The sequence below is a fragment of the Amblyomma americanum genome, chromosome 5 (assembly GCF_052857255.1).
Source record: "Amblyomma americanum isolate KBUSLIRL-KWMA chromosome 5, ASM5285725v1, whole genome shotgun sequence".
Taxonomy (NCBI): domain Eukaryota; kingdom Metazoa; phylum Arthropoda; class Arachnida; order Ixodida; family Ixodidae; genus Amblyomma; species Amblyomma americanum.
This window is the reverse complement of record NC_135501.1, coordinates 137,541,407-137,564,933: the sequence shown is the minus strand read 5'-3', so window position 1 is coordinate 137,564,933 and position 23,527 is coordinate 137,541,407. Positions and strand designations below refer to the sequence as shown.

At 50.7% G+C, this 23,527-nt stretch overlaps 2 protein-coding genes across 2 annotated transcripts in view; one reads left to right on the top strand and one right to left on the bottom strand.

The window, feature by feature from the left end:
• Nucleotides 1–23,527, top strand: part of LOC144132753 (uncharacterized) — a 344,373-nt gene that overhangs the window by 78,646 nt on the left and 242,200 nt on the right. The gene's annotated exons all lie outside the window — the stretch shown is intronic.
• Nucleotides 14,664–22,098, bottom strand: LOC144134229 (uncharacterized). Its single transcript, XM_077667188.1, has 5 exons — nucleotides 21,908–22,098; nucleotides 21,096–21,352; nucleotides 19,844–20,133; nucleotides 15,178–15,450; nucleotides 14,664–15,049 (listed from the first exon to the last, which is right to left on the bottom strand). Exons 1-5 carry the CDS (start codon nucleotides 22,096–22,098, stop codon nucleotides 14,840–14,842), a joined length of 1,221 nt encoding a protein of 406 aa, XP_077523314.1. The 3' UTR covers nucleotides 14,664–14,839.

The window sequence follows — 23,527 nt, the reverse complement described above, 5'->3', positions numbered from 1 at the left end:
ACTATAGCTCAGTCCTCTGGAGAAATGTCATCTCCAGCGAGGCAACGTAGAAAGAAATTTTTTCGCGCGATACCGCATCCTACAAACTTTGTCCATGGATGTATACGTAGTGTTGGGGTTAGTCTGTGAAGAATAAATAATTCAGTGGTTAATTACCACTTCGGAGGCGGGATGACCACTCTTCAAATGTGCGTAACGAGCCCCGTTTGTCTCTCTCCTGCTTCGGCGACTATCTTTGTGCTTTTATACACGCTTGAGCCTTAACTGCCCCATTCGCATTTCACTTGTCCCCGGCAATATATACGCGCAGCTGCTTGCGCGCATATACATAGCGTGTGCACGTTTCTCTTACTCCGCACCACGTGAAAGAGGCAATCGACGGCCAGCTGCATTGTTCTGCGCCGCCGTATTCATGTTGTCTGGAGCGAAGTGGGGGCAGATGTGCGGAGTCTGTATACCTGCAAGGGCAACGTGGTAGAGTGCGAATTTCCGTGCTTTCGTTTTCTTTTATCACAGACGTGCCATCATTGAGATTAAAGGATTGCATATATCCCTTTTTTCTTACTGCATTCAGCACTGACTTGCTCATGAAAGCGCAATTAAATCTGTATTCGTAGGAAAGTTGTTATGCTATACGATTCCAGTGGGATTTCATAGCCGCACGTTACTGTTAACTGCGCGAGAGCTTTAATTTCAAGTAATTTCCTCTTGCTTTGTCTCGATCGTGCAATAAAAAGGTAGCACGAAGTTGTGTGGTTTATCAAGTTTGTGCTTTTCTCGCTACTGCAAGTGAAAAAAAAAAGTTAAGAATGTCGACATCTACAGCGACTCTCCGAAATTTTGGGTCTCCTACGATGGCTGTAGAAAGTTGAGCTTCCTGTTGTGCACCGTCGTTTCACAGTGATCCCATGCCATTTCTGCTCCAGTGTCCAGTATTAGCGTAGAAATAAATTGGGGGGAGGGGGGATAAGGTCTCGGGTTACACAGGCCTTGTTGAAGGACGTGTTATCGGCAGACAGGGTACTGAGATTACTCGATCGAGGGACGCGCCTCCGGAAGCTTTTCTAAGCATATACAGGCATTCCTTGCTGTATAGCGCGCCACACTCTTAAAAAAAAAATCTAGTGCAAGTTACTAAGAAAACTAGTAACCACTGTCGTTACTACCTCTCTGCGACAATTTGGTTGCTACTAATTGTTTAATACCCCAAACGCAGGGCAGGCAGTAACTGCAGTCATTGCTAAGAAAGGCAGTTGATGAAGCAGCGCTTACTAGTTGAACTAAAATTATGTGCGGGAGCTTCTGGGTGAAAATATTATGTAATATTCAGAACACAGATTTTCATGACCTGCCTGTCTGATTTTGTATGCTATATGTACCGAAGGTTTCGAAACTGGTAGTAACCAAAAAATGCACAGGATCCCTGTTTAAGAAGAATATCAACAGCGGACCTTATAAGCGACATTCGTTAACAGCGCACGCGCACTATATAGTCTGTTAAATAGTCAGCTAATTTAGTCGGCTGGCTTTAAGGCATCTTCAGAACCGTCGACTAACTTAGTATGGCAGAAGAACGTGACTTCGAAATCAGTGTTTATTCAACATTCATAGCTGTATATATGCATACAACTCTTCAAAAAAATAAAAATAAAGGAGAGCCAAAAGTGAGGCCAAAAAGTACGGCATCATCTTGATTCCGCGCTGCTTTGTCGTGACCAACTTCCGCCGCCCATCTACTTCCGCGTCGTATAGCCACGAAGTTCGCTGGTAAGTTGGAACACGGCCGGCGTCTATAGTCCGCACTGCGGAAGCTGACTGCAGAAACGGGGAATGAGCGTTATCGGCGTTATGCCATACCGGACCGGAAGTAAAATTTTATTCGATTTATTTTCTCACTTCGATTTATTTCGGTCGGTCTAATTGACTTAAAAGGCTGCGCCCTCAGTGTCGTCCGGCGGAGACTACTCAACTTTCATGAAACCTTCTTGCCCACAAGCTGTGTTTTTGGAGCCGGTCTCGGAAACTGAAATAATAACTACGTTTGCGAGCCTAAAAAACAGCACCTCCACTGACATAATGGGCCTTCAAGTGAAGCCTGTAAAACATGTAATAGACTTAATTGCCCCTATATTGGTGCATATATTCAACATCTGCCTTTCATCAGGGGTGTTCCCCCGGAGTATGCAGTGTGCCAAGGTAACCGTAATATATAAAAAGGGCGACCGAAACAACCTTTCTAATTACCGTCCGATTTCAATACTTCCAGTTTTTTCGAAAGGACTTGAGAAAGTTATTCTCAAACGACTAACTTCTTTCACCGATCACTGTAACATCTTAGCTCCCGCGCAATATGGCTTCAGAAAAAATAGGTCCACTGAATTAGCGCTACTTACGCAAAAAGAAATTATCCTGGAAAGTTTTGAAAACAAAAACATGGTCCTTGGTGTCTTCCTTGACTTTACAAAAGCCTTTGACTATATTAGTCACCGTATACTGATTGAAAAGTTGGAGTGTTATGGTATTCGCGGTGTAGCCCTTCAGTTAATTTTATCCTACCTTGAACACCGATCACAGTGTGTTGTGATAACAGGGCACTCTTCCACCGTAAAACCGGTTAAACTAGGCGTTCCGCAAGGAAGCATTCTAGGTCCTTTTCTATTTGTTTTATATATAAATGACATAGTAAACACTGACCCAACGGCCAAGTACATAATTTATGCAGACGATACAAGTTTATTCTTTTCCGGCTCTTCCGGTGCAGATTTGTCCCGTCGTGCTAATCGTGCACTTCGTATAGTTAGCACCTGGGCAGCAAAAAATGGGTTGAAGTTAAATATTGGAAAAACCAAGGCTGTTATGTTTCATCCAAAAAATAAACTTTATGTACTACCACCAATTCTAATTGAGGGTATAGAGATAGAGGTTGTACAGAGTTTCAAGTCGCTCGGTGTTATTTTTTCTGCAAATTTGTCCTGGGATCAGCACATAAATGACCTCATCAAAAAACTTTCGAAAACTGTTGGTCTCATGCGGCGTCATTGTTTTACTTTTCCAAGAGCAGTTAATATTCTGCTTTACAACTCTTTATTCTCATCCACGCTCAACTACGGCGCACTTGTATGGGGAACCACAAGCAAAAATAATATTAATGATCTTCACTTGCTACAGAAACGTGCCATCCGCATAATTTGTAAAGCACCCTATTTAAGCCATACGAAGGACATGTACAGGCAGCTGAACATTGTTAGTGTAAAATCTATGTACACCTATAGACTGTCTAAACAATATAAATTAGAAGAATCTAAAAATATAAATGCATTAAAATTGCTGGCCGGACTGGAAAAGCACACTCCTACCTACCCAACGCGCAAGCCCGAACAATGGAATGTGAGTAAATGCCGTACGGGTTATGGAAATCAAATGTTGAAATTCCAACTGCCGACAATGCTAAATGATTTCTTGAAGGACAAGAACACAGATATACAATCTGTTTCATTGAAAAACCTAAGAAAGAAATTTGTATGGAATTAGAATGTGAACATGTTTTTCTTATTCTTTGGAACCATTTGTTTTTTTTTGCATTTACTTCTGTATCTCTACTTTTTACCAGATATATTTCAACTATCTTATACGGGAGTCTAGGTTTGTGCACGCTTCTATATGTCATGTAATAATTTCATTACCTGTATGTCTCATTGATGTATGCACAACTTGGACTGGCGTATGTTTCACTGTCACTTATTAGTCTGCTTTATGCACTTATATATATATTTTTTATTACTGCAGCAGTAGCTGCAGATTGCGTTCCCAAAATCCAAATGCTGTGTTTTCTTTTCTCTTTTTTTTTTCCTCTTTATATTTTTACCATGCGCTGCTTCTGTTTGCCATGTATTGGGGTGCGGGCCTAGTCAAGCCTATGTCAGGCTTTTTGTCTGTACTCCAAACATCCTTGAGATGTTGAATAAAGATTGTATTGTATTGTATCGCTTGGATTGGGAGGTCAGTGTGTCGGATGATAAGAATGGAATTGAGTGCGAGAAAAAATAATCGACACCTTATACCGGCCTTTGCCCGCGGAAAGCGTGCCGCTGCGGGCCATGGTTAGTATGTTATCACAGAGCGATTCGCTATCGCCTTTATCACCTTGATTTCAAAACATTTTGTCAGAAAATGCAAATGCGGATGGTCCGTGGTAGGTGGTTGTCAGTCCACGGCTGACAGCGACCTGCGTAGCCCATTCAGTGACCCGTGTTTGAACGCTCAGGTCTGGGCTGACCAACACGGCCTCCCATTGCTCGAGAGTAGGAACTTGCACTAGAGATTCCGGTGGCGGCGCTCCTCTTTACAGTTCCACAATATGAGATTGTAAGTGGCTATTTCTCCACATCGCGAGAAGCTATGTGCGCATTCACGCATCTTAGAGGCTTAATAGTTTTTGGAACGTAGGGTTAGTTGGTATCTCATTACGATGTACAGCGCACATCAAGACGGGAGACACCGTGAATACGCTCGTGTTCGTCCATTCCTTCATCCACTCTGCCCAGTCTTGATGTGCGCTCTGTGCGATGTGCGGGTGGAGTGGGTGAGGGAACAAACGCGGAAGAAGAGGAAGAAATGGGCCTGGGCAGGGCATGTAATGCGAAAGCAAGATAACCTCTGGCCCTTTAAACGGAGTGGATTCCAAGAGAATGCAAGCGTAGCAGGTGGCGGCAGAAGGTTAGGTGGCCGGATGAGATTAGGAAGTTTGCAGGCATAGGGTGGGCGCAGTTGGCAAAGGACAGGTTTAATTGGAGAGACGTGGGAGAGGCCTTTGCCCTGTGGTGGGTGTTGCAAATGGGTTGCAAGCCCCAAGGGTAGCGTTGGCCTGGCGGCCTGGGGCAAAGCTGGAAACATCCGAAGGTCCCGGCAAAGGATGAGTCGACTGGCAACAGAACAACTTGTTTAATTTGGCATCGCAAAAGAGCAGCCGGTCAGGGCGACCACGTTACTCGAAGGAAGGAATCGAAGTCTCCCTGGCGTCCGGGGCAGCGGCTTTTTTATACCCTCGGAGTCGAGGGCAAGAAGGAACGCCTCGGGATGAGTCGCACTAGACGGCGACGCGCAGACATGTCCAGACGTGACGTGCGCGTCCGCCGGGCCGGCGCCGGTCAGACCTCCTCGCCTCCCAGTTGGGGAGCTCCTCTCTCCGGCTGCCGCGCTTTGACAAGCGTGGGCACCAACATGCACACACACACACACACACACGCACGCACGACGACACGTGGCACTGAAACCTGTCTGGACGCGCTTGGCGGGAGGCGTTGCGGCAGCGCTGAACGGGTCCAAATGACCGCCGCTTTGAACGAAGCCCCGGCGTCCGTTGCATCCGCGCCGGCTATACCGCGCGTCGTAGCCGAAACGTAACAGACCGCCCCGCCGGGGGAAGGAGATCCCGATGGTCAGGGGACTGCATCCGCTGTCCGGAGGGATGTCGCTCGATGATGCTCGTAATCGAAACCGGTCGTCCCTCGACGTTGCTTGAGCGCAGCGCACAGAGAAGGCCTCGTTCTCAGGTTCAGGATCACACAGGACACTGCAAAGTCACTTCGGGAGAGTTGCCATTTTTGTGCTCGTTCCCAGCAAGCGTTAGAACTACGCCGAAACGCAACCGCTCAGTCAGCAAGCACGAGACAACCCTCACTAAGCTCTGCCAGGCTCTTTCCCCTTTTATACTACTGCCTAGTTCCTTACAGTAGTCAAGCAGCACTCAGAACGCGTCCACAAATTGGAAAATTGCACTAGAAAGCACATAATCACTTTGAAACACTAAACAAAAGCAATATGTTAAAAATCCTGCCTCAGGAAGAAAACATCAGTAACCAACAACTTTGAGGCGGATTCCTACGTTAGGGGCTTCGACTTAAGCCATCGGCGTTACCGTTGAGACTCCCCTTTTTGTAACACACCTCAAAGGAATATTGTTGCAAAGCGAGGCTCCAGCGCAGGAGGCGGCCATTTTTAGGAGATATGGTCTGCAGCCATTGGAGAGGGCAGTGATCCGTCTCAATGATAAACCTCGAGCCGGCTAGGTAGCATGACAATTTCTGAACGGCCCACACGAGACACGCACACTCTTTCTCAGTGGCGCTGTACGCCTGCTCACGACAGGTCAGCTTACGACTAGCATACAGGACGGGGTGTTCCACTTCTCCATTGTCCCTTTGGCACAGTACAACGCCCATGCCTCGCTCACTAGCATCGCACTGAACAACGAACCCTTTTGTGTAGTCTGGCGATCGTAGCACAGGCTGGCTTGTTAGGGCGCTCTTTAGGGCGCTAAAAGCTCTTTCCTTTGTCTCGCCCCAGACGACTGTTTGGGGCTCTGTTTTTCTTAGAGCATCCGTCAGGGGAGCCGCGATATCGGAGTACCTGGGGATGTACCTCTGATAGTAGCCGGCGACACCTAAGAACGACCGAATATCGGTCTTCGTGCGCGGTTGCGGGAAGTCTCGCACAGCGGCCACCTTTATTTTAGATGGGCGGCGACGACCCTGTCCAATCACGTGACCGAGGTAGACAACCTCGGCCTGTGCTAATTGGCACTTGGGAGCCTTGACTGTCAAGCCCGCTTCGCGCAGGCGGGTTAGCACTGCCCGCAAGTGTGCCATATGCTCAGACCAGGATGCGGAGAATATCGCTACGTCGTCTAAATACGGTAAAGCGAATTCTTCCTGTCCCCGCAACACTTTGTCCATGAGGCTTGAAAAGCAGTATGGCGCGTTCTTCAAACCAAAACTCAAAACTTTAGGACGGAATGTTCCCATTGGTGAAATGAACGCCGCATACCTACTAGCCTCTTCTGTAAGTGGAACCTGCCAATAACCCCTGACAAGATCTAGGGTGGAAATAAACTGAGCGCTACTAACTTTCTCAAGGCGCTCCTCGATGTTAGGGATCGGATAAATTTGATCCTTAGTGATGGAATTAAGCCTGCGGTAGTCGACGCAAGGACGAGGTTCCTTGCCCGGTACCTCAACTAAAATCAAAGGGGAGGTATAATCACTCTCACCCGCCTCAATAACACCGAGCTGTAGCATTTTCTTTACCTCAGCCTCCATAATATCGCGCTGGCGGGGTGACACCCGGTACGCCTTGGATCGTACTGGCTCTGGGGAGGTAAGTTCTATATCATGAGTAAGGACAGAAGTCCTACCAGGCCTCTCAGAGAACTGACCTTGAAACTCTTGTAAGAGTTGGTGTAGTTCGGTTTTCTGCTCAGGCGACAGCGGTGCTTTACTGAGTAAGTCACTAATGACCTGATCAGTGTCTTCCCTGTTCGTCACTGAGCCTAGTCCCGGAAGCTCGACCGGAAGCTCTTCGGGAACGTTTACCATCATACACACCACTGCTTCCCGTTGTCTATAGGGTTTTAGCAGATTACAGTGGTAAACTTGCTGCGCTTTCCGCTTTCCTGGCAGACTCACCACGTAGTTAACATCCGACAGTTTTTGAACAATCCGTGCTGGGCCCTCCCACTGCACGTCGAGTTTGTTTTTTAGCGATGTGCGCAATACCATTACCTCATCGCCCACCTCAAAACGACGGGCCCTGGCTATCCGATCATAATAAACCTTGGCCCTCTGCTGGGCCTTTGCCATTGCTTCACCTGACAACTCCTGTGCCCTTCTTAAGCGTTCGAGGAGACTAAGCACGTACTCGACCACGACTGGGTCGTCGCCCCTGCCTTCCCACGAGTCTCGAAGCATGCGAAGCGGAGACCGCAGCGAGCGACCGTACACCAGCTCAGCTGGCGAAAACCCCGTAGCCGCATGCGGCGCGGTCCTTAATGCAAACATCACCCCAGGCAGACACAGCTCCCAATCACTTTGTTGCTCAAAACACAATGCTCTCAACACGCGCTTCATGACGGAGTGGAGCTTCTCAACGGAATTCGACTGTGGGTGGTACACTGAGCTGTGTAACAGCTTTACCCCACACCTTTCGAGAAAGGCTGTCGTCAAAGCGCTGGTAAACACTGTGCCCTGATCTGACTGGATTTCCGCAGGAAAACCAACTCGCGCAAATATGGACAGTAGTGCATTGACTATCTCAACTGAGCTGAGTTCTTTAAGAGTCACTGCTTCAGGGAACTTTGTCGCTGGGCAGATCACAGTCAAAATGTGTCTGTACCCCGTGGCTGTTACCGGCAGAGGTCCCACTGTATCCATAACGAGCCGTCTAAAAGGCTCCGTGATGATAGGTACCAACTTCAACGGCGCCCTCGATTTGTCCCCTGGTTTGCCAACCCGCTGACAGGTGTCACATGTCCTCACAAAGTGTTCTACGTCACGAAAACACCCTGGCCAATAGTACTCTTGCAAGAGACGGTCCTTAGTCTTCTTAACTCCTGGGTGTCCGGACCACGAACCGCCATGCGACAAGCGCAACAGATCCTGACGGTAGCACTGAGGCACGATCAGCTGATCGAACTCGACTCCTCTGCGGTCTAGATACTTCCGGTACAGGACCCCACCTCTTTCCACAAAACGAGCATTTTTCTTGGCGATACCTTCTTTGACATTGCAGCGCATGTTTTCTAGGCTGCCATCCTTTTTTTGCTCTGCTATCAAAGCCGACCGGCTGACTTTTAGCAACCTATTAAGTCCATCGGACGTAGGCGCGATGAGCAAATCTGCAGATAGCTCTTCTAATTTTCCCGTGTCGGGCATTTCCTCTCCAGTACCTGGTGCCTTCAGCGCTACAGGCTCAATTTTATTCAGTTCGGACGTGTTCTGAGTATCAGCTTGCTGCGCCTCCGACCCTTTCTCATTGTTCGACAACGTCGGCCCCGCAACTACCGCCTTTGCAGCGAGCTCCCGAACTCTTGATCTGGTTAAGGCCTGAACGCTAGCCTCACCAAACAAAAGCCCCTTCTCGCGCAGGAGGTGATCGGACCTGTTCGAAAATAGGTACGGGTACTGGGGGGGGCAGCATAGATGACACTGCGGCCTCCGTCTCAATTGCTCCGAAAGGTCCTTCAATAAGCACTTTTGCTACGGGCAGACACACGCTATGAGCTTCCACGGCTTGCTTGATCCATGCGCACTCGCCCGTGAACATATCGGGTTCTACGTAAGAGGGGTGAACTACATCCATTGTAGCTGCGGAATCACGTAGCACTCGGCACTCTTTCCCGTTCACGAGGAAGTCTCGCATGTAAGGCTCGAGAAGCTTCATGTTCTCGTCAGTGCTACATAATGACAAACACACGACTTTTCTTTTTGTTTCTGGACACTGCGCCGAAAAGTGACCCGGCTTCTGGCACGTATAACACACGCGCGCTTGCCTCGCCTCGAACCGCTTTCTGCGTTCGGCTTCGGCTGCCGCCGTCTCCTTACGTTCGGTCGGACTGCTTTCACTCGCATCCGCACTACGCGTGTCCCCCCTTGCTCTCATGGGTGTGAACTTCGGCCTCTCAGACTTGGAGCCAAATTCACCCTTTTGACCGTCCTTAGCTCCGCGAGCCCGACGCGTCACAAACTCCTCGGCTAGCTCGGCGGCTTTAGCCACTGTACTAACGTCTGGCCTATCCAAGACCCAGTACCGCACGTTCTCAGGTAACCGACTGTAAAACTGTTCCAGCCCGAAACACTGCAGAATTTTCTCGTGGTCACCAAACGCTTTCTCTTCTTTGAGCCACTCCTGCATGTTTGACATAAGCCTGTAGGCAAACTCTGTATATGACTCACTTCTGCCTTTTTCATTTTCCCGAAACTTCCGACGGAACGCCTCCGCTGACAGCCTGTACTTTTTTAGCAGACTCGATTTCACTTGGTCGAAATCCTCTGCCTCCTCTCTCTTCAAGCGAGCGACTACGTCGGCCGCCTCGCCGGGTAACAAAGTGAGCAAGCGCTGTGGCCACGTTTCCCGAGAGAACCCCTGCTTCTCGCACGTTCGCTCAAAGTTAACCAGGAACAAACCAATGTCCTCTCCAAGCTTAAACGGCCGCATCAGGTCAGTCATTTTGAACGATACCCGTTCTCCTGCACCGTGTGCCTGACTTCCATTACGAGCGCGTTCCATCTCTACCTCGAGACGCTTCATTTCCAAAGCGTGTTGACGGTCGCGCTCTTTCTCTTTTTGTTCTTTACGTTCGCGCTCGTCTTTCTCTTTTTCTTTTTGTTCTTTACGTTCGCGCTCGTCTTTCTCTTTTTGTTCTTTACGTTCGCGCTCGTCTTTCTCTTTTTGCTCCCTCTCCTCAATGGTCTCAAGGCATTCCGACAGCTCGTCATCCTCAGCCTCCAACTCAAGAATAGCCCTTAGCAGTTCTGGTTTTCTGAGTTTGTCTGAGACATCCAGACCCAACTCTCTTGCAAGCTCCAGCAATTTCGGTTTGCGCAACGACTTCAAATCCATGGCTGCTCCGAATGCTGCTTTCTCTACTGCCTACTATTGTCTTGCCGCAAACTAACCCGGCAGCAACGACAACCACAATTACCAGCTCTGTTTCTGACACTAACAAAAGCCTGGCAAAACTCAGAAGAAGAAAGTCCCGCACTCACCAAACCTCGCAGCCAAGAATTCAGCGCAGTCGTTCCGCTGCAGGCAACCAGTCATCACACAGGGCTCGTTGCACTGCTCCCGGATGGTCGTTGTGCTGCTCAGCATACAGTTGAACGCATATCTTCGCTGCTGGCCTCCGTTGTCGGGATCCCACCGCTGGCAACCAGTTGTTGCAAATGGGTTGCAAGCCCCAAGGGTAGCGTTGGCCTGGCGGCCTGGGGCAAAGCTGGAAACATCCGAAGGTCCCGGCAAAGGATGAGTCGACTGGCAACAGAACTTGTTTAATTTGGCATCGCAAAAGAGCAGCCGGTCAGGGCGACCACGTTACTCGAAGGAAGGAATCGAAGTCTCCCTGGCGTAGTAGTAGTAAGTGGATGAAAGGGGAAGAGGAAAGGAAAATGCACGGGCCTGTGACTGGTGTTAAAGCACCACCACCACTGCCGGCGTGCAGATAGAGAGAAGGATAGGTAGGGTTTCAGAGGAAGAAGGAAAAAGCTCTCCCTGGCGTCCGGGGCAGCGTCTTTTTTATACCCTCGGAGTCGAGGGCAAGAAGGAACGCCTCGGGATGAGTCGCACTAGACGGCGACGCGCAGACATGTCCAGACGTGACGTGCGCGTCCGCCGGGCCGGCGCCGGTCAGACCTCCTCGCCTCCCAGTTGGGGAGCTCCTCTCTCCGGCTGCCGCGCTTTGACAAGCGTGGGCACCAACATGCACACACACACACACACACACACGCACGCACGACGACACGTGGCACTGAAACCTGTCTGGACGCGCTTGGCGGGAGGCGTTGCGGCAGCGCTGAACGGGTCCAAATGACCGCCGCTTTGAACGAAGCCCCGGCGTCCGTTGCATCCGCGCCGGCTATACCGCGCGTCGTAGCCGAAACGTAACATGGGCGTAGTCAGGCTGAGGATGATGATGAGAGGCGCCGAGTGCGCATGCGCAAACAGGTTCGGGTGCACACACCCGCCACAACGCATGCGCAGCTGCGTCGCCGGGCTCGCTCCTCAGGCAGCGTATGAGGTCTCCCGCTGCGCCTCGAACAGGCCCTGCTCGATTTACACGAGGCGCATGGTCCCTCGGCGGTGGCGTTCCGGGCGTCGGCCAGCGTCATGGACAGGTCCAGGCTGTGGCAGCAGCTGACAGCCAGCTGCACGTTCTCCGGCTGCACCGGCATGCTGCGCACTGGCCCGCTTCGGGCTGGCTGCGACGACGGCCAGAGAACGGTGGCGGCGCGTGCAGGTTCTTCCTCTCCTTGTAACCAGAGCAGCAGCTACGGAGCACGCCTGCCCACAGCACGAGGTCAACCAACTGGGGCATGGCAGGGATGAAGAGAGAAGTTGACGTCACAGCGTTGTCGTCGGGACCATGCCCTAACCGAGGCCCCGAGACTAACGTCGGACATCACAGCTTGTGGACAGCTTGGAGGTCGCACTGATGAAGGCTTATTTGGTGCTCCCGACTAAGCGAAACGAATAGTTAAGGAAGAGGGTAATTATAGAAAAGTGGGCGTTTATGACGATGAAAAAATGACGGGAAAAGACGGCCTTTGGACACGTACGTCAGACGCCACGTAAGCTGTACGGTAGTCCGTAATGGGTTCTCCAGGAATTTGGTCTCATAAGGAGCTCGGACACTGCTCAGGCAGATAACTGAGGTGGACGTTGACAGTCGGCGCCTGTCATTCCTCAAGGCAGAAAGGGATGAAACTATGTGAATGGAAAAAAAAATAGTGCATCGCTTAACCGCTGCACCACTGCGCCATGGAGGAGGAGTACGAGGGCTCCCGGGTATTAATGAATGAAAAATAGAGAATTACCTTCTGCGTATATGGGAATTAACCCATTACGCTGTCTCGTCACACGCTTAAGGCGGAGCTTAAGCGTCACCTCCATTTTTTTTTCTCTGCTTGCAATTACGCGCTTAGTTGTATAAATGTATACGCGCAGCGCGCGGCAATCAAGTATTTTCACTAGGAACTTGTGGTGTCTTTCTTTTCGTTCATGTTCATTTTTTTGCGTCTATTCGCGGTGATGAAGTGAAACAGTAGACTTGCCAGGGGTTTATACGTAACGAAAGAAAAAGGAACCGAGTTGAACAAAGCGGCCGCCTGTAGTAAAGAAACGGAACGACACAACGGCTTGCCTAACGTTCGTGCGACTGCGTCCGAGAGTCCGGATTTCCAGCGGAAGTGAAACGGAGAGCGATCAAGCCTGTAATGCCGTGTTTGCGATGCGCTGCTTCCTGGGCCCTCGTCCGCGAATGGAAAACGGAAGGAAATGATCGATTGTTTCGGTTTCGTCGCTGAAGGAGCGTGAAGGAACGGTCAGCGTCGATAATAGATCAGGGCGGTATATAGCGTGTAAGCTCATGAAGGCGGAACCTGAACTTCCGCCTCTGCAAAGGAATCGACCGCGCCTTTAAAACCGGAAATCGAAGTAGTACCGATAATCGGGAAGAGAAGTCGGTGCGAATTCAGGCGGGTGCTGTTTGACTGTGCGCCTGGATAAACTGCATCTAGCGGATACATGAAGGCCGGGGAAAGGGAGGCACTGTGCGGATTAAAGGACATTTTCGCCGAGGAATCGGCAGTTTCGTTGGAGGACAGGCCACGCAGGTTGCGGCTGTTATTGCTTTCGCATAGTCAGCGTTCCAGGCGGTTCCGTGGCCTGGTGGTATAGTAAATGTGGATTCGAGGTGACAGGAGGGAAGAGTCACGTGTCGAAGATTCGAATAAATTGATCCTATCCTCACCACAATTCATACTCTCGTATTCTGAACAGGATTAAGCTACTTCGCCTATTACGTGGGTCCGCAAGTTCACTAATACTATTTAAAGGTCCGAGCACTTTACGTCCATCATAGGGAGAGGGTAGGCAGATGGTTCTTGACAATCACAAAGTGAACAAGGGAGGGCCCTTGCAAAAATGGCCTATACAGTCTATAGACTTCTTATACACTGTATTACCTTCCTATAGATATTTTTGTCTGTTCATAGTCTAAGTAGATGGCCATAAATCTATTGATTGTCGGATTGTAGGATTGTACACTGTAGACTGTAGGATTTGTATTTCCCATAGCTATTCTTGAAGTTTTGTCTATAGAGATTATATAGCCTTCTATAGTTTATGGACAGCTTATAGACTGTGTAAAAAATATTGTAAGGGGGTAAAGCCTGAGGGTGCTGTGCTTAGCAACGTTTCGACAAGATGACTTGTCCTCGTCGGGGCCACTTTACGGGCATTTGCGGCAAGACAAATGCAATGGAAACATGCAGTTCCACACCCAGCAGAACGCTGTGATCTGGCTGTCCGGTCATCACATGCCATTGCCGTCTCTGGCAGCACCCGGCCGATCACAATGCAGTTCCTTTATACGTGCACTTGATTTTGCTGTCTACAGCTCGAAGAGCGCAGCAACCATGCAAGCAACAAGAACAGCCGTACAAGAGAGCATAAAATTTTAGACAAAGTACTATCGCAGGTTTAAGTAGAGACACTCTTCCCTCAGGTTCCGAACATTGCCGCTCTGCACGGGGGCGCCACCTGACGACGCACTTATGGTGCCAAGACACCCAATGCGCCAGTCTCGACACCAGGAGTGTTTAGGCATGTGGCACACAGAAAGGTTCAGAATAGGCGTTGGAGGGTCTCGCTATAGTATACGCTGGAAAGGCTGCCAACAATGGTGCTCGACTTACCTGGCGTGGCTGCTGTAGAGGTGACTATAGCTTCGAGGCCCCTGGCTGCGACTGTGGAGTCAAGGTCGTAGCTGGCAAGAACTTACACGTATCATCGGGGTCTGCTACTCGAACATAATTCAATATTATGCGTGAAGGCACCAGGTCAAGCAGCTTAACTTTTCTAGGTCTTCAGCATGTCTGTGGACACCGTTAAGGTCGGTCAGGGTTAACGTCAAACCTCTAAAGGATGGGGAACCCACTGGTGATCCGTGGTCATGCTTGCTGGAATGTGCAGCATAGCGATGGAGGAGACCGAAATCAAATGAACGCTTTATTATCAGCGCAGTTATATTTGAGCGCTGTTTAACTTCCGAAGGCTCAGCAGCCTATGGCTAGCTGCAAAGTGTCCACTGCTTGCAGTGGTAAAAAGCGCGTTTTTTGAACTCGTAAATTTGGGGTGGGGGAGGGGGATGCGGCACTCTGCAAGCAGCCGCAGTTGGGGGACTCCCTCTCCTCCACCGTGTCACGTGGAGGTTGCGGCTGGAACATGTGGGACACGTTCCTGCGCCGTGACACACAGAAGCAGCTCATGGTGGACTGCTGCCTGTGGCTCAGAGTAGCGCCGAGTTGTCGGGGCTCTCTGGGTGCCACTCGAGGGGCTGGCGGACGCATCCGCAGAGCAGGATGGCACCCGTGGCCGTGCTCCGCACCAGGAAGAGGAAGGGCCGGTCCACCAGGAACACGGTGGCCGGCGCCACCTTGGACACCACCTCGGTCACCAGCGCCGAGGTGCGCGCGATCTCGTTGCCGTCCTCGGACACCTGTGGTCGCGCCCAGAGGGAGAGAGGAGGTGCTGTCCTCTGTCTTTCAAACACGACAAAACACATGCAGGTACATTGAACCGATGGTAGACATCTCAGATGCCATTATATGTCTTCTGTGGACACACCTCTACTGTGACGGCCTGCAGGATCTCGGTGGTGTGCAGGCCCTTGAAGCCGGAGATGTTGATGAACTCCGCCTGCTCGGGGTCGAAGGGCCTGCTGGAGCCCAGCTCGTGCAGCATGTCGCGCAGCTTGTTTCGCGCCGTCAGCACGAACTTGGGCAGCCCGAGGCGCACGTTGGCGCGCGGCCGCAGCCCACGCACCAGGTCCCACAGCGTGTCGCCGTACAGCAGGCTCTGCTGCGTCAGCCGCAGGCCGTCCACCTCTGTCGGCAGGATCTGCGCGGCGCGTGAGGAGGCACTTCTTGAAGTCTGTTCTCCCCGAATGCAGGCACCCAGTTGACCATTTGACCTCCAAGGATGAGAGTCGATCGCCGGTTAAAACATGTTGCCGTGGCGACCCCTAATGCAGGGCCCTAGCCCCATAGGCAGTTTGCTGGTGCGATGCACGAACGCTAACAAAGATCTCCGTGCTATACAGTTCTGTGAACGGAACTTCAGTAGCAGAATCAGCAGCGGGTTAATCCTACTGACGCGGTCTGTGTGAATCGCGCGTATGGAAGTATGGTAGTACGCAGTCCATATGGTACTTAAATTTTAAGGAAACACATATGCGCTCCGTATGTTTGTTTGCCGTATGAGTCCCATATTCTCGTATGATTTCTATTGATATGTATGACTGAAGGCCGTATGTGCGTAGACTAGAGGTTTCGTCAGGAAATGGAATTAGGGGGTGTAAATTTCTACGGGGGTGAGGCGGGAGTGGGGGCTTTTGAGATTAGAGAAAGAGGTCATTTTTAATTATTTTTATTTTTGTCGTTCACGTCGCGTTGGGCTAGCCATGTTTATGACTAACACTCATGACAAGGTGACAATAGTTCCTCGACGTGTAAAAAAATAGCTAAGAATTAAGGGGGTACGTGCCTTCTGAAGAAACAAGGGGACATGTGGGGAAATAAGTGGCTTAAATTTTCCCGTATGGACTTGATTCAACGCTTTCCTCATGTTGTCGTTAACGAGGCAGCAGGCACGTTGTGAGGGCGCGATGTATTTGATTGTTGCGGTGTTATTTACCCAACCATGATTCTTTAATGTGAACTGACATGCAAGCAAAATCTAATATTTGCCTCGAACGCTCCGCGAGTCCTACCTTGAACGATTAATAACTGGACGCCCCACTCCAGTTGCAACCAACACAGTGCTGTGCGCGTGTGTGATTTAATTCCTCTAAAATGAACTAATCACGCGCACAACCTGGACACATTTCTTATTGTGCAAATAGTTTGTACATATTACTTCTCCCCCTATCCTCTCTTCCTGTGCCCTCACCTCTTTCATTTCATTTCTCCATTCTGCCTGCTATCCTTTATTTCCGCTGCCCAAGCTCAGGTGCTTCAGTATAGATGGCAGATGCCGGGGCTAGGAAAAATCTTTTCCTTCCTTTTTACTATTATTTTTAATAAAACCACTACCACCACCACCTTTTCCGTATGCGCATAAGGTTTTCACGGGAGGATCCATGAGGAAACCTTATACCAACTTTGGGAATCGCCTGAGCAGACAAGCGCGCAGCTCTATACTATACACCACATTCACGGAGGGCAGTTGGTTCCCATGCATGCTGCGGTAAGACGTACCAGCACCATGGCTAGCTTCCCGGTCCGGTAGGGCACCTCCAGGGCGCGCACCCTCAGCGAGGGCACTTCGGCGTAGGGGAACCGGCCGGTGCGCGTCATCATGTGCACGTCCATGGTGTCAGCGCGCGTCACGTGGAACTGCATCATGTGCGTGGCGTTGGGCGAGAACTTCTCCCTCCAGAGGCCCTTGAAGAACACCGCGCCCACGAGCACCATGGACGTGTTGGGCGCGAACGTCTTGCGCGACACCACGGCGGGCAGCTTGCCGTTGGTCGCGTTGCTGCACCACTCGTTGATGGCGCGCACGTACGGCTGGTCCGGGCTCTGCGCCGATAGCCACCATGTTCATGCCCGTTCTCTTCCCGCGCATCTGCTGGGGCTTCCCTTAATTCCCCATGCGATGGCGAACGCACTGTCCCGGGACGACATATCAGAGTCCTGCCTTTTTAACACGGCCGCTTTGCGCATGCGCGTCTCTCCTCCAGCTCCACTGGTCGAAAACAAACCGTAAGCTCTTAGTGCTCATGGACAATCCATGTTATAGACAGGCGCAAGCGACAGCTGGCGGCACCTGTCAAACGTGCACTGCCACTTCGCAGGCACAGTTGGCGCCTTGTGGAACCGGTTTGCGCCTGCGTGTCCCATGTGCGTTTGTTTTCAACCAGTTTCTAGATAGCGCACGATTCTTCGCCCACTCCCCAGAGGGCGTCATATCTTCTGAAAAAGGCGCATTGGCACAATTTGGTTTCAGCTGTCAGCTGAACGAACTGAACGGACCGAAAAGGAATGGCCAAGCATTCAGGGGTGCCTTGCGCAGGTAACGCTGGTAAGTGCAGAGCACACCATTCAGTTCATGGCTGCAGGCTTAGACTGCCCAACAATTAGGCTGGGACAAACTGTTGAGACAACGTGTTGAGACAAACTGTTGGGATCCTTCACCTGTGCGCTCTTTTCGAGTCCAATTTGTGTTCAGCTGTCCTGTTCTGTTGAACAGTAAAGCAACCTACTGGTTATGGAATTGAGGAAAACGTTCTCTGCACAATAGTCGTGAGAAACAGATCAGATACTGTTGTGCTATGGCCGAGTGGTTAAATAACGCAGCCTCACCATGCCGATGCGAAATGCAAGTCCTGTTACGTTCGGCAGGAAGATTCATCCTATCGTTAGCGGAAAGTCATAATTGAGTGAACTAGTCGTTTCCAGAGGCAGGGTTACCAACTGTCAGACCACATGCGTCCCACGAGGCTACCACATGAAACACATGCACAGCCCGCTGAACACCTGCTTTTCTGGTATCAGCGTCTACAAGCTTGTCGTCGAGTAACGGCCGTAGTTAGAGGAGAAACCCGGAGCCGATTGGGCAAATTTCGGCCTCGTACGCAGAGGAGTGCTATCGCACTGAGTGAGAAGGCGTCACCCGTCTACGGCAGGATAAACACAGCCTTGCAAGATTTGCCATAGTCATGTGCTGCCAGCAAGAAGTGTGAAGGGGCGGAGCTTCGTGTGCCAGCGAGCAGCGTCTCTTCATTTTTTGCAGTTTCGAACTTCTCCCCTACGAAGGACTTCCCTATAGTATTCTGTCGTGAGAATAAACCGTGTCCACTCCTTATCGGCCCGTCCCTTCCTCGGCGACCAGCTGCTAATATCATGGTTCGAAAGGCCCGATGTCTCGCCCGCAGTCACCGCCACCCTTGGCATCTACCTTCGTAGGCCCGACACAACAACCAGTCGGCAGCTGCGGGATCCCTGCAACAGGACCCACCTCGAAGTTGACGTCCTGCGCGGTGGTCATGTACCTGGCCTCGACGCGGGCCCTGAAGGTGGCCATCAGCGGACAGTTGTGCCTCACGAACATGCGGTTCGCCACGTAGAACACGTGGTCCGTAGACTCGGTCTGCAGCAGATGCACACCATTGTTATTACAGGGCGGTTCAGTTCTGGGCCACAAGGTTGTTTCAAGTTCCATTTAGCAACGTCTTAACCAGTCTCCTAGAGTTCGGTTCCATTGGCTGAATACGTATCGCTTTGGAAGCATTACGGCATGAGCGGCCGCTCCGACACCAACACTTTACTTCTACGAGTATTACTACTCTTTTCTTACACCACACTACTATCTACCTACCGCCACCTCTACTACTGAGACGAGAACTACTATTCTACAACTACACCAGTACTTCTACTATACTAGTAGTGCCGTTCACCATCACTACAATTTCTACTTGTTTCAACAACACGCGCATGCTTATGCCACACTGGTTAAGGAAAAGGGCTCCGCGCGCAAGATCTTGACAGAACTCTTTGGTCATATGTCAGTTGCAGAATTCCAGAATTCTCAGTGGTGCCCATAAATAAAAGAAACCTGCACTTTGGTTTACCCCAATTTGGTGGTGCCACGCGATCAAAGCCTCCACCTCGAGAGTGCCTTCACTACCCGGCACATCTTGGTAATAACCAGAGTTGCGCGTAACGCGTACGAGTAATAAATTACATGTTTTTCAAATTTTGTAATTGTTTACTGTAACTCTCTACTCGTCACGTCCAGTATTTCTTCGTCCCGTGTTTCCACGATAAGCGTCTGTCTAAAAAGACAACAGGTTAAGCAAGCCGCATAGACTCACCGTTGCACTTGTATATGCTAAATAAAAGGGGACCAAAATAGCGTAATAGTAATCGGTTAATCTTCTGTAACTGCTCAGTTAATTTGAAAGGTTAGGTGACGACTGAGATTAGTTACATTTCAATTGAAGTAATTGTAATCGGTTACTTCTTTTCTGTACACACAAAATGACGTTATTGACAAGCCGGTGGACGCGACCGGTTATGGAATGCGCTCTGAAACTATTGTAAGCGAGGTGGCAACAACCGCGCTTTGAATATCTGCTCGCGAGATCCGTATTATTGGCACGGTGCATTGCAGTGCCTTGGCAGCCGAGTCTACGTGACAATGTTTGGCAGCACCGTGGCTGTGTTCACTGTACGGCGGCGTCGACTAGAGGGTTCAAATGGCAAGGTATGTGACCGGCGGATGCACGCACCTTGAACTGCTCGATGATGGCCTCCACCTCGGGCAGCTGGAGGTTGAGCAGGCGGCACAGGTCCTCCTGGGTGGGGCCCTCGGAGCCGGCCACCAGCGCCGCCAGCGTGCTGACCAACGATATGGGCGACAGGAGCACGTTCCAGTGGGCGCGCGGCGGCTGGTCCAGCATGGACGCCAGCAGGGACTGCGCCAGCCGGTTCAGCAGACGACCGTACTCCTGCAGTGGCTGCAGCTCCGCCGGAAGCTGCTGCGGAGGAGGAGGAGGAGGCGGGGGCGGCAAGGCGGTGCCTGCGTGGGAGCGTAGAATTTCATGTGAGGTCGCGAAAGAGGGACAAATGGCGCTACGGTCGCCAGTGTCTACCACAGTAATGTTACTAGCCTTATCATTCAGAACTCCGTGGGAATACGGCGGGTGGGCCAACAAGGCCAACTCTCAGCACTATCCTGGTGCTGAGAGCACTATTTGTTGCCCGGAAGCGTAGCCCTGTTCAAAGAGGAGGAAACCGCGATTCCTGTGAACCTGATGGAGAAAAAACGATTCTTCCGGAAAGGATGGCAAGCCGAGAGGAGTGATCAGCGTGGACTACAGGAGCTATTATCTTCGGGGAACGACCCGCGCGAGCTAGAATGTGAACAAAGGTGCTGAGACGTTTGTGGCAAAGTGCATGTGTTTCACTGCAGAATGTGTTACACGAAGTACGTATCGCGCAGTGTCCATTAGGCAGTAAAGGCCCAGCAAGTGAAGGATTCCCTTCTCGTGTTCTCCTTTAATGCCCAGCCGGCAGTCTCCCTTGAAGGTGCAGCTTCCATAGTCTCTGTGGGCATTTTCATTGCCCTCGAAGCGCTTGCTCTTTGCACCGACTTCACACTGGCAGCCATGTCGGTATACACCAGAAGCACGGAGGAAGCGTGTTCGTTTGTCGAATCCACTTATGGCTACTTGCACCCCACTGGAGCTTGGTAGAGAGGGCGGCTATGCGTGATACGCTTTCAGAAGCAGATTTCAATACGCCTACTCTTAGGGCTTTTGTGAGTGGGTGCTGCTAGCTCGCGCCACCGCGTCCACCGGGCTAGCGCCAGGTGCAAGGATGTGTGCAGCTGGCGCAGAAATGTTGGAAGCGCTAGCGCAAGCTAACACCTGCTCGCAAAAGCCCTAAGGGCAGGTTTCTTGAAATCTGCGAGCACGAGATGGACAGATCTGTGCTGGAGGCTCCATAGACATGTACAGGGTCATACGACTAACTACTCGCCTGGTGCGGAAACGGAGGAAGCAGCTCCGGGCAGCGAGACTGCCGATGAAGAGGGGCCGGGTCCCGAGGCTGCCGCCTCATTGGGCTCGCCTTCGGGATGCGGCGGCGGCGACGAAGGTGCGGCGGGAGACGCGGGTCCCTCGGCCGTCGTGACTGGTGGCGGGCGCGGGAGCTCCTGGGGCTTCCTGGCTGAGGTCACCGGTTTGGACGACGCCATTTTCGGAGCGTGCCTTTCTCCCGGGTGCAGTAATTGTTTCCTGTAGCACATAGAAGATGAGGGGAAAAGCGACAAGGCTGATCTGCTGTTCGGCGACTGTCCCCGCTCTCCCCGCGGAAAGTGTGTGATAATGTATGGTACGGCATATGGTATGGTTTCACGCCCGAAAGCTTCCGAAAGGCGCCTAAGTGGAGGGACAGAACATTCGGGACTTTCTAAGTTTTGCTGAGTAGTTCCCGTCGGTAATAACAAATCGAGTTCAGGGTCCTGCTTGCTGAGCACTGCTAGTAATAATAGTAATCACAGACTACTGCGGGAAGATTAGAAGTGGAAGCACCAAAACGTGGATGGAGACCAGACAGTCCTCTGGGTACTCAAAGGCGACACCCGTCGGCTCAGGCCGGTCCATCAGTCGGAAGTATCTGGGATGAAAGTTTTGTGTGAGCTCGTCCGCTCAAGATTATGGAGGTGGGCCGGGTGGCAGCGGGTTAAAGGAGCCGGAAGAGCACCTGTCACGCAATCTGGCCGCTAGGCTTAGGAGAGGGGAGGTTCGCGTGCTCGGCGAGTTGACGCAGCGCAAGAGCATTGGACTCACAGTGTGGGAGCCCCGGTGTTTCCCGAAGCGGTCGCGTTGTTCTGGATCCGAGATGCCTGGCCGGTGACGGTCTCCTGGGCACGGCGGTCTGTCTGCGGTCTCGGGCCACGAGCGCTCGAATGTCGCGTGTCCCGTGCTCCGGCACGCTTCTTCTTCTTCTTCTTCTTCTTCTTATTCTTCTTAGTAAGCATGGCGCATATTCATGCAGGTGGATTGGCCAAGGTTCAGTAGATAATCCCAATGAGGTATTTGCGCGGGAAAAAGTAGGCGTGAGAAGACTGAATCAAGATAAAAATTGGAAAAGTCAAATGAATTACAGAAATATGAATTACCAGGAATAGAATCGAGCATTTTTGGACATGCGACAAAATTTTGTATACAGCTAACAAGGTAATCGATCAGTTGCACTTATGTAATCATGAAGGTAGCACACTACTTCTTCCTCCTGCCTTCTTTTCTTTTCATCGTTCGATGCCAGGCTCTGAAAACGTGGAGTAAAAGTTGTCCCTAATTTTGTCAATTCTTGAAGAAATTGAGATCTATTTCGTAAATAATTCTTGTTTCATAATTAAAAAGTAATCTCTCAACTTCCTCATACAGTGCAGTTCCATTCATTTCCACGCCAATTAATTTTGTGAATAGCGGATGTGCTGTATGTGTATATATACATAATACATATATGCGTCCGCGGAAATTTTAAATTATTTTTCCGGAAATATTCACAGTTCTCTGTAGCCGCTGACTTTACGTGATGCCTCATGCGTGTCCGGCAGCTCGCACCGATTTTTCTACGAAGATTACGTTGGGAAAATGCGCTTGCCGGAATACTGGAGAGAACTGGTTCACTTTACACGAAAGGTCAGTAACAGTTGAAGTCAATACTGTCTGCATCGTATACGTAATACTCGGGCCACAACCAGTCTTGCACAGGTTGCAGAAGATACAACCAGTTACAATTACAATTACTTCATCAGAAATGTAACTGCATGATTATACAGGGGTAAACTACAGCCCCGAGGAAGGGGACACAGAAGCGCCGCCTTAAGGGCGCGACGTAAAAGCGTTTATGGTTCTCTTCATTGGCCTCTATGGGGTCCTCTTTCCAGAATACACACAAAGCCTGCCTTTAACCTAGTCGAGCGAACGTTTAGAGTTTCGCTTGTTCGCTGCTGATTTTAAGAATGCAGTACCGAACTTAATACGTTTGTGACTTGGCGTTGTACTCTGCCGAAACTAGCAATAAAGAAAAAAAAATCCTCAGTGGTCGGGCGGTAGCCAGCCCGGTTCATGGCCCAAGGGGCAGCGGTTCGAGTCCCAGCTCGCGCACTGTTGTTGTTGTGCCCTTGTAAAATGGCGCTTAACCACGAGGATGATTGACCTCTCATGGAAGCGTCCAAAACAGATAAGATTTCGTGATGTGAAATAAAAATAATAAAAGGAAGAATTGATCCCGATCATGAGAGGGAAGCAACTAGAAGAATAAGAATGGGGTGGAGTGCATATGGCAGGTTCTCTCAAAGCATGAATGGCAGTTTACCTTGTATCCCGCAAGAGAAAAGTGTACAACGGCTGTATCTTAGCGGTACTCACCTACGGGGCAGAAACGTGGAGGCTAACGAA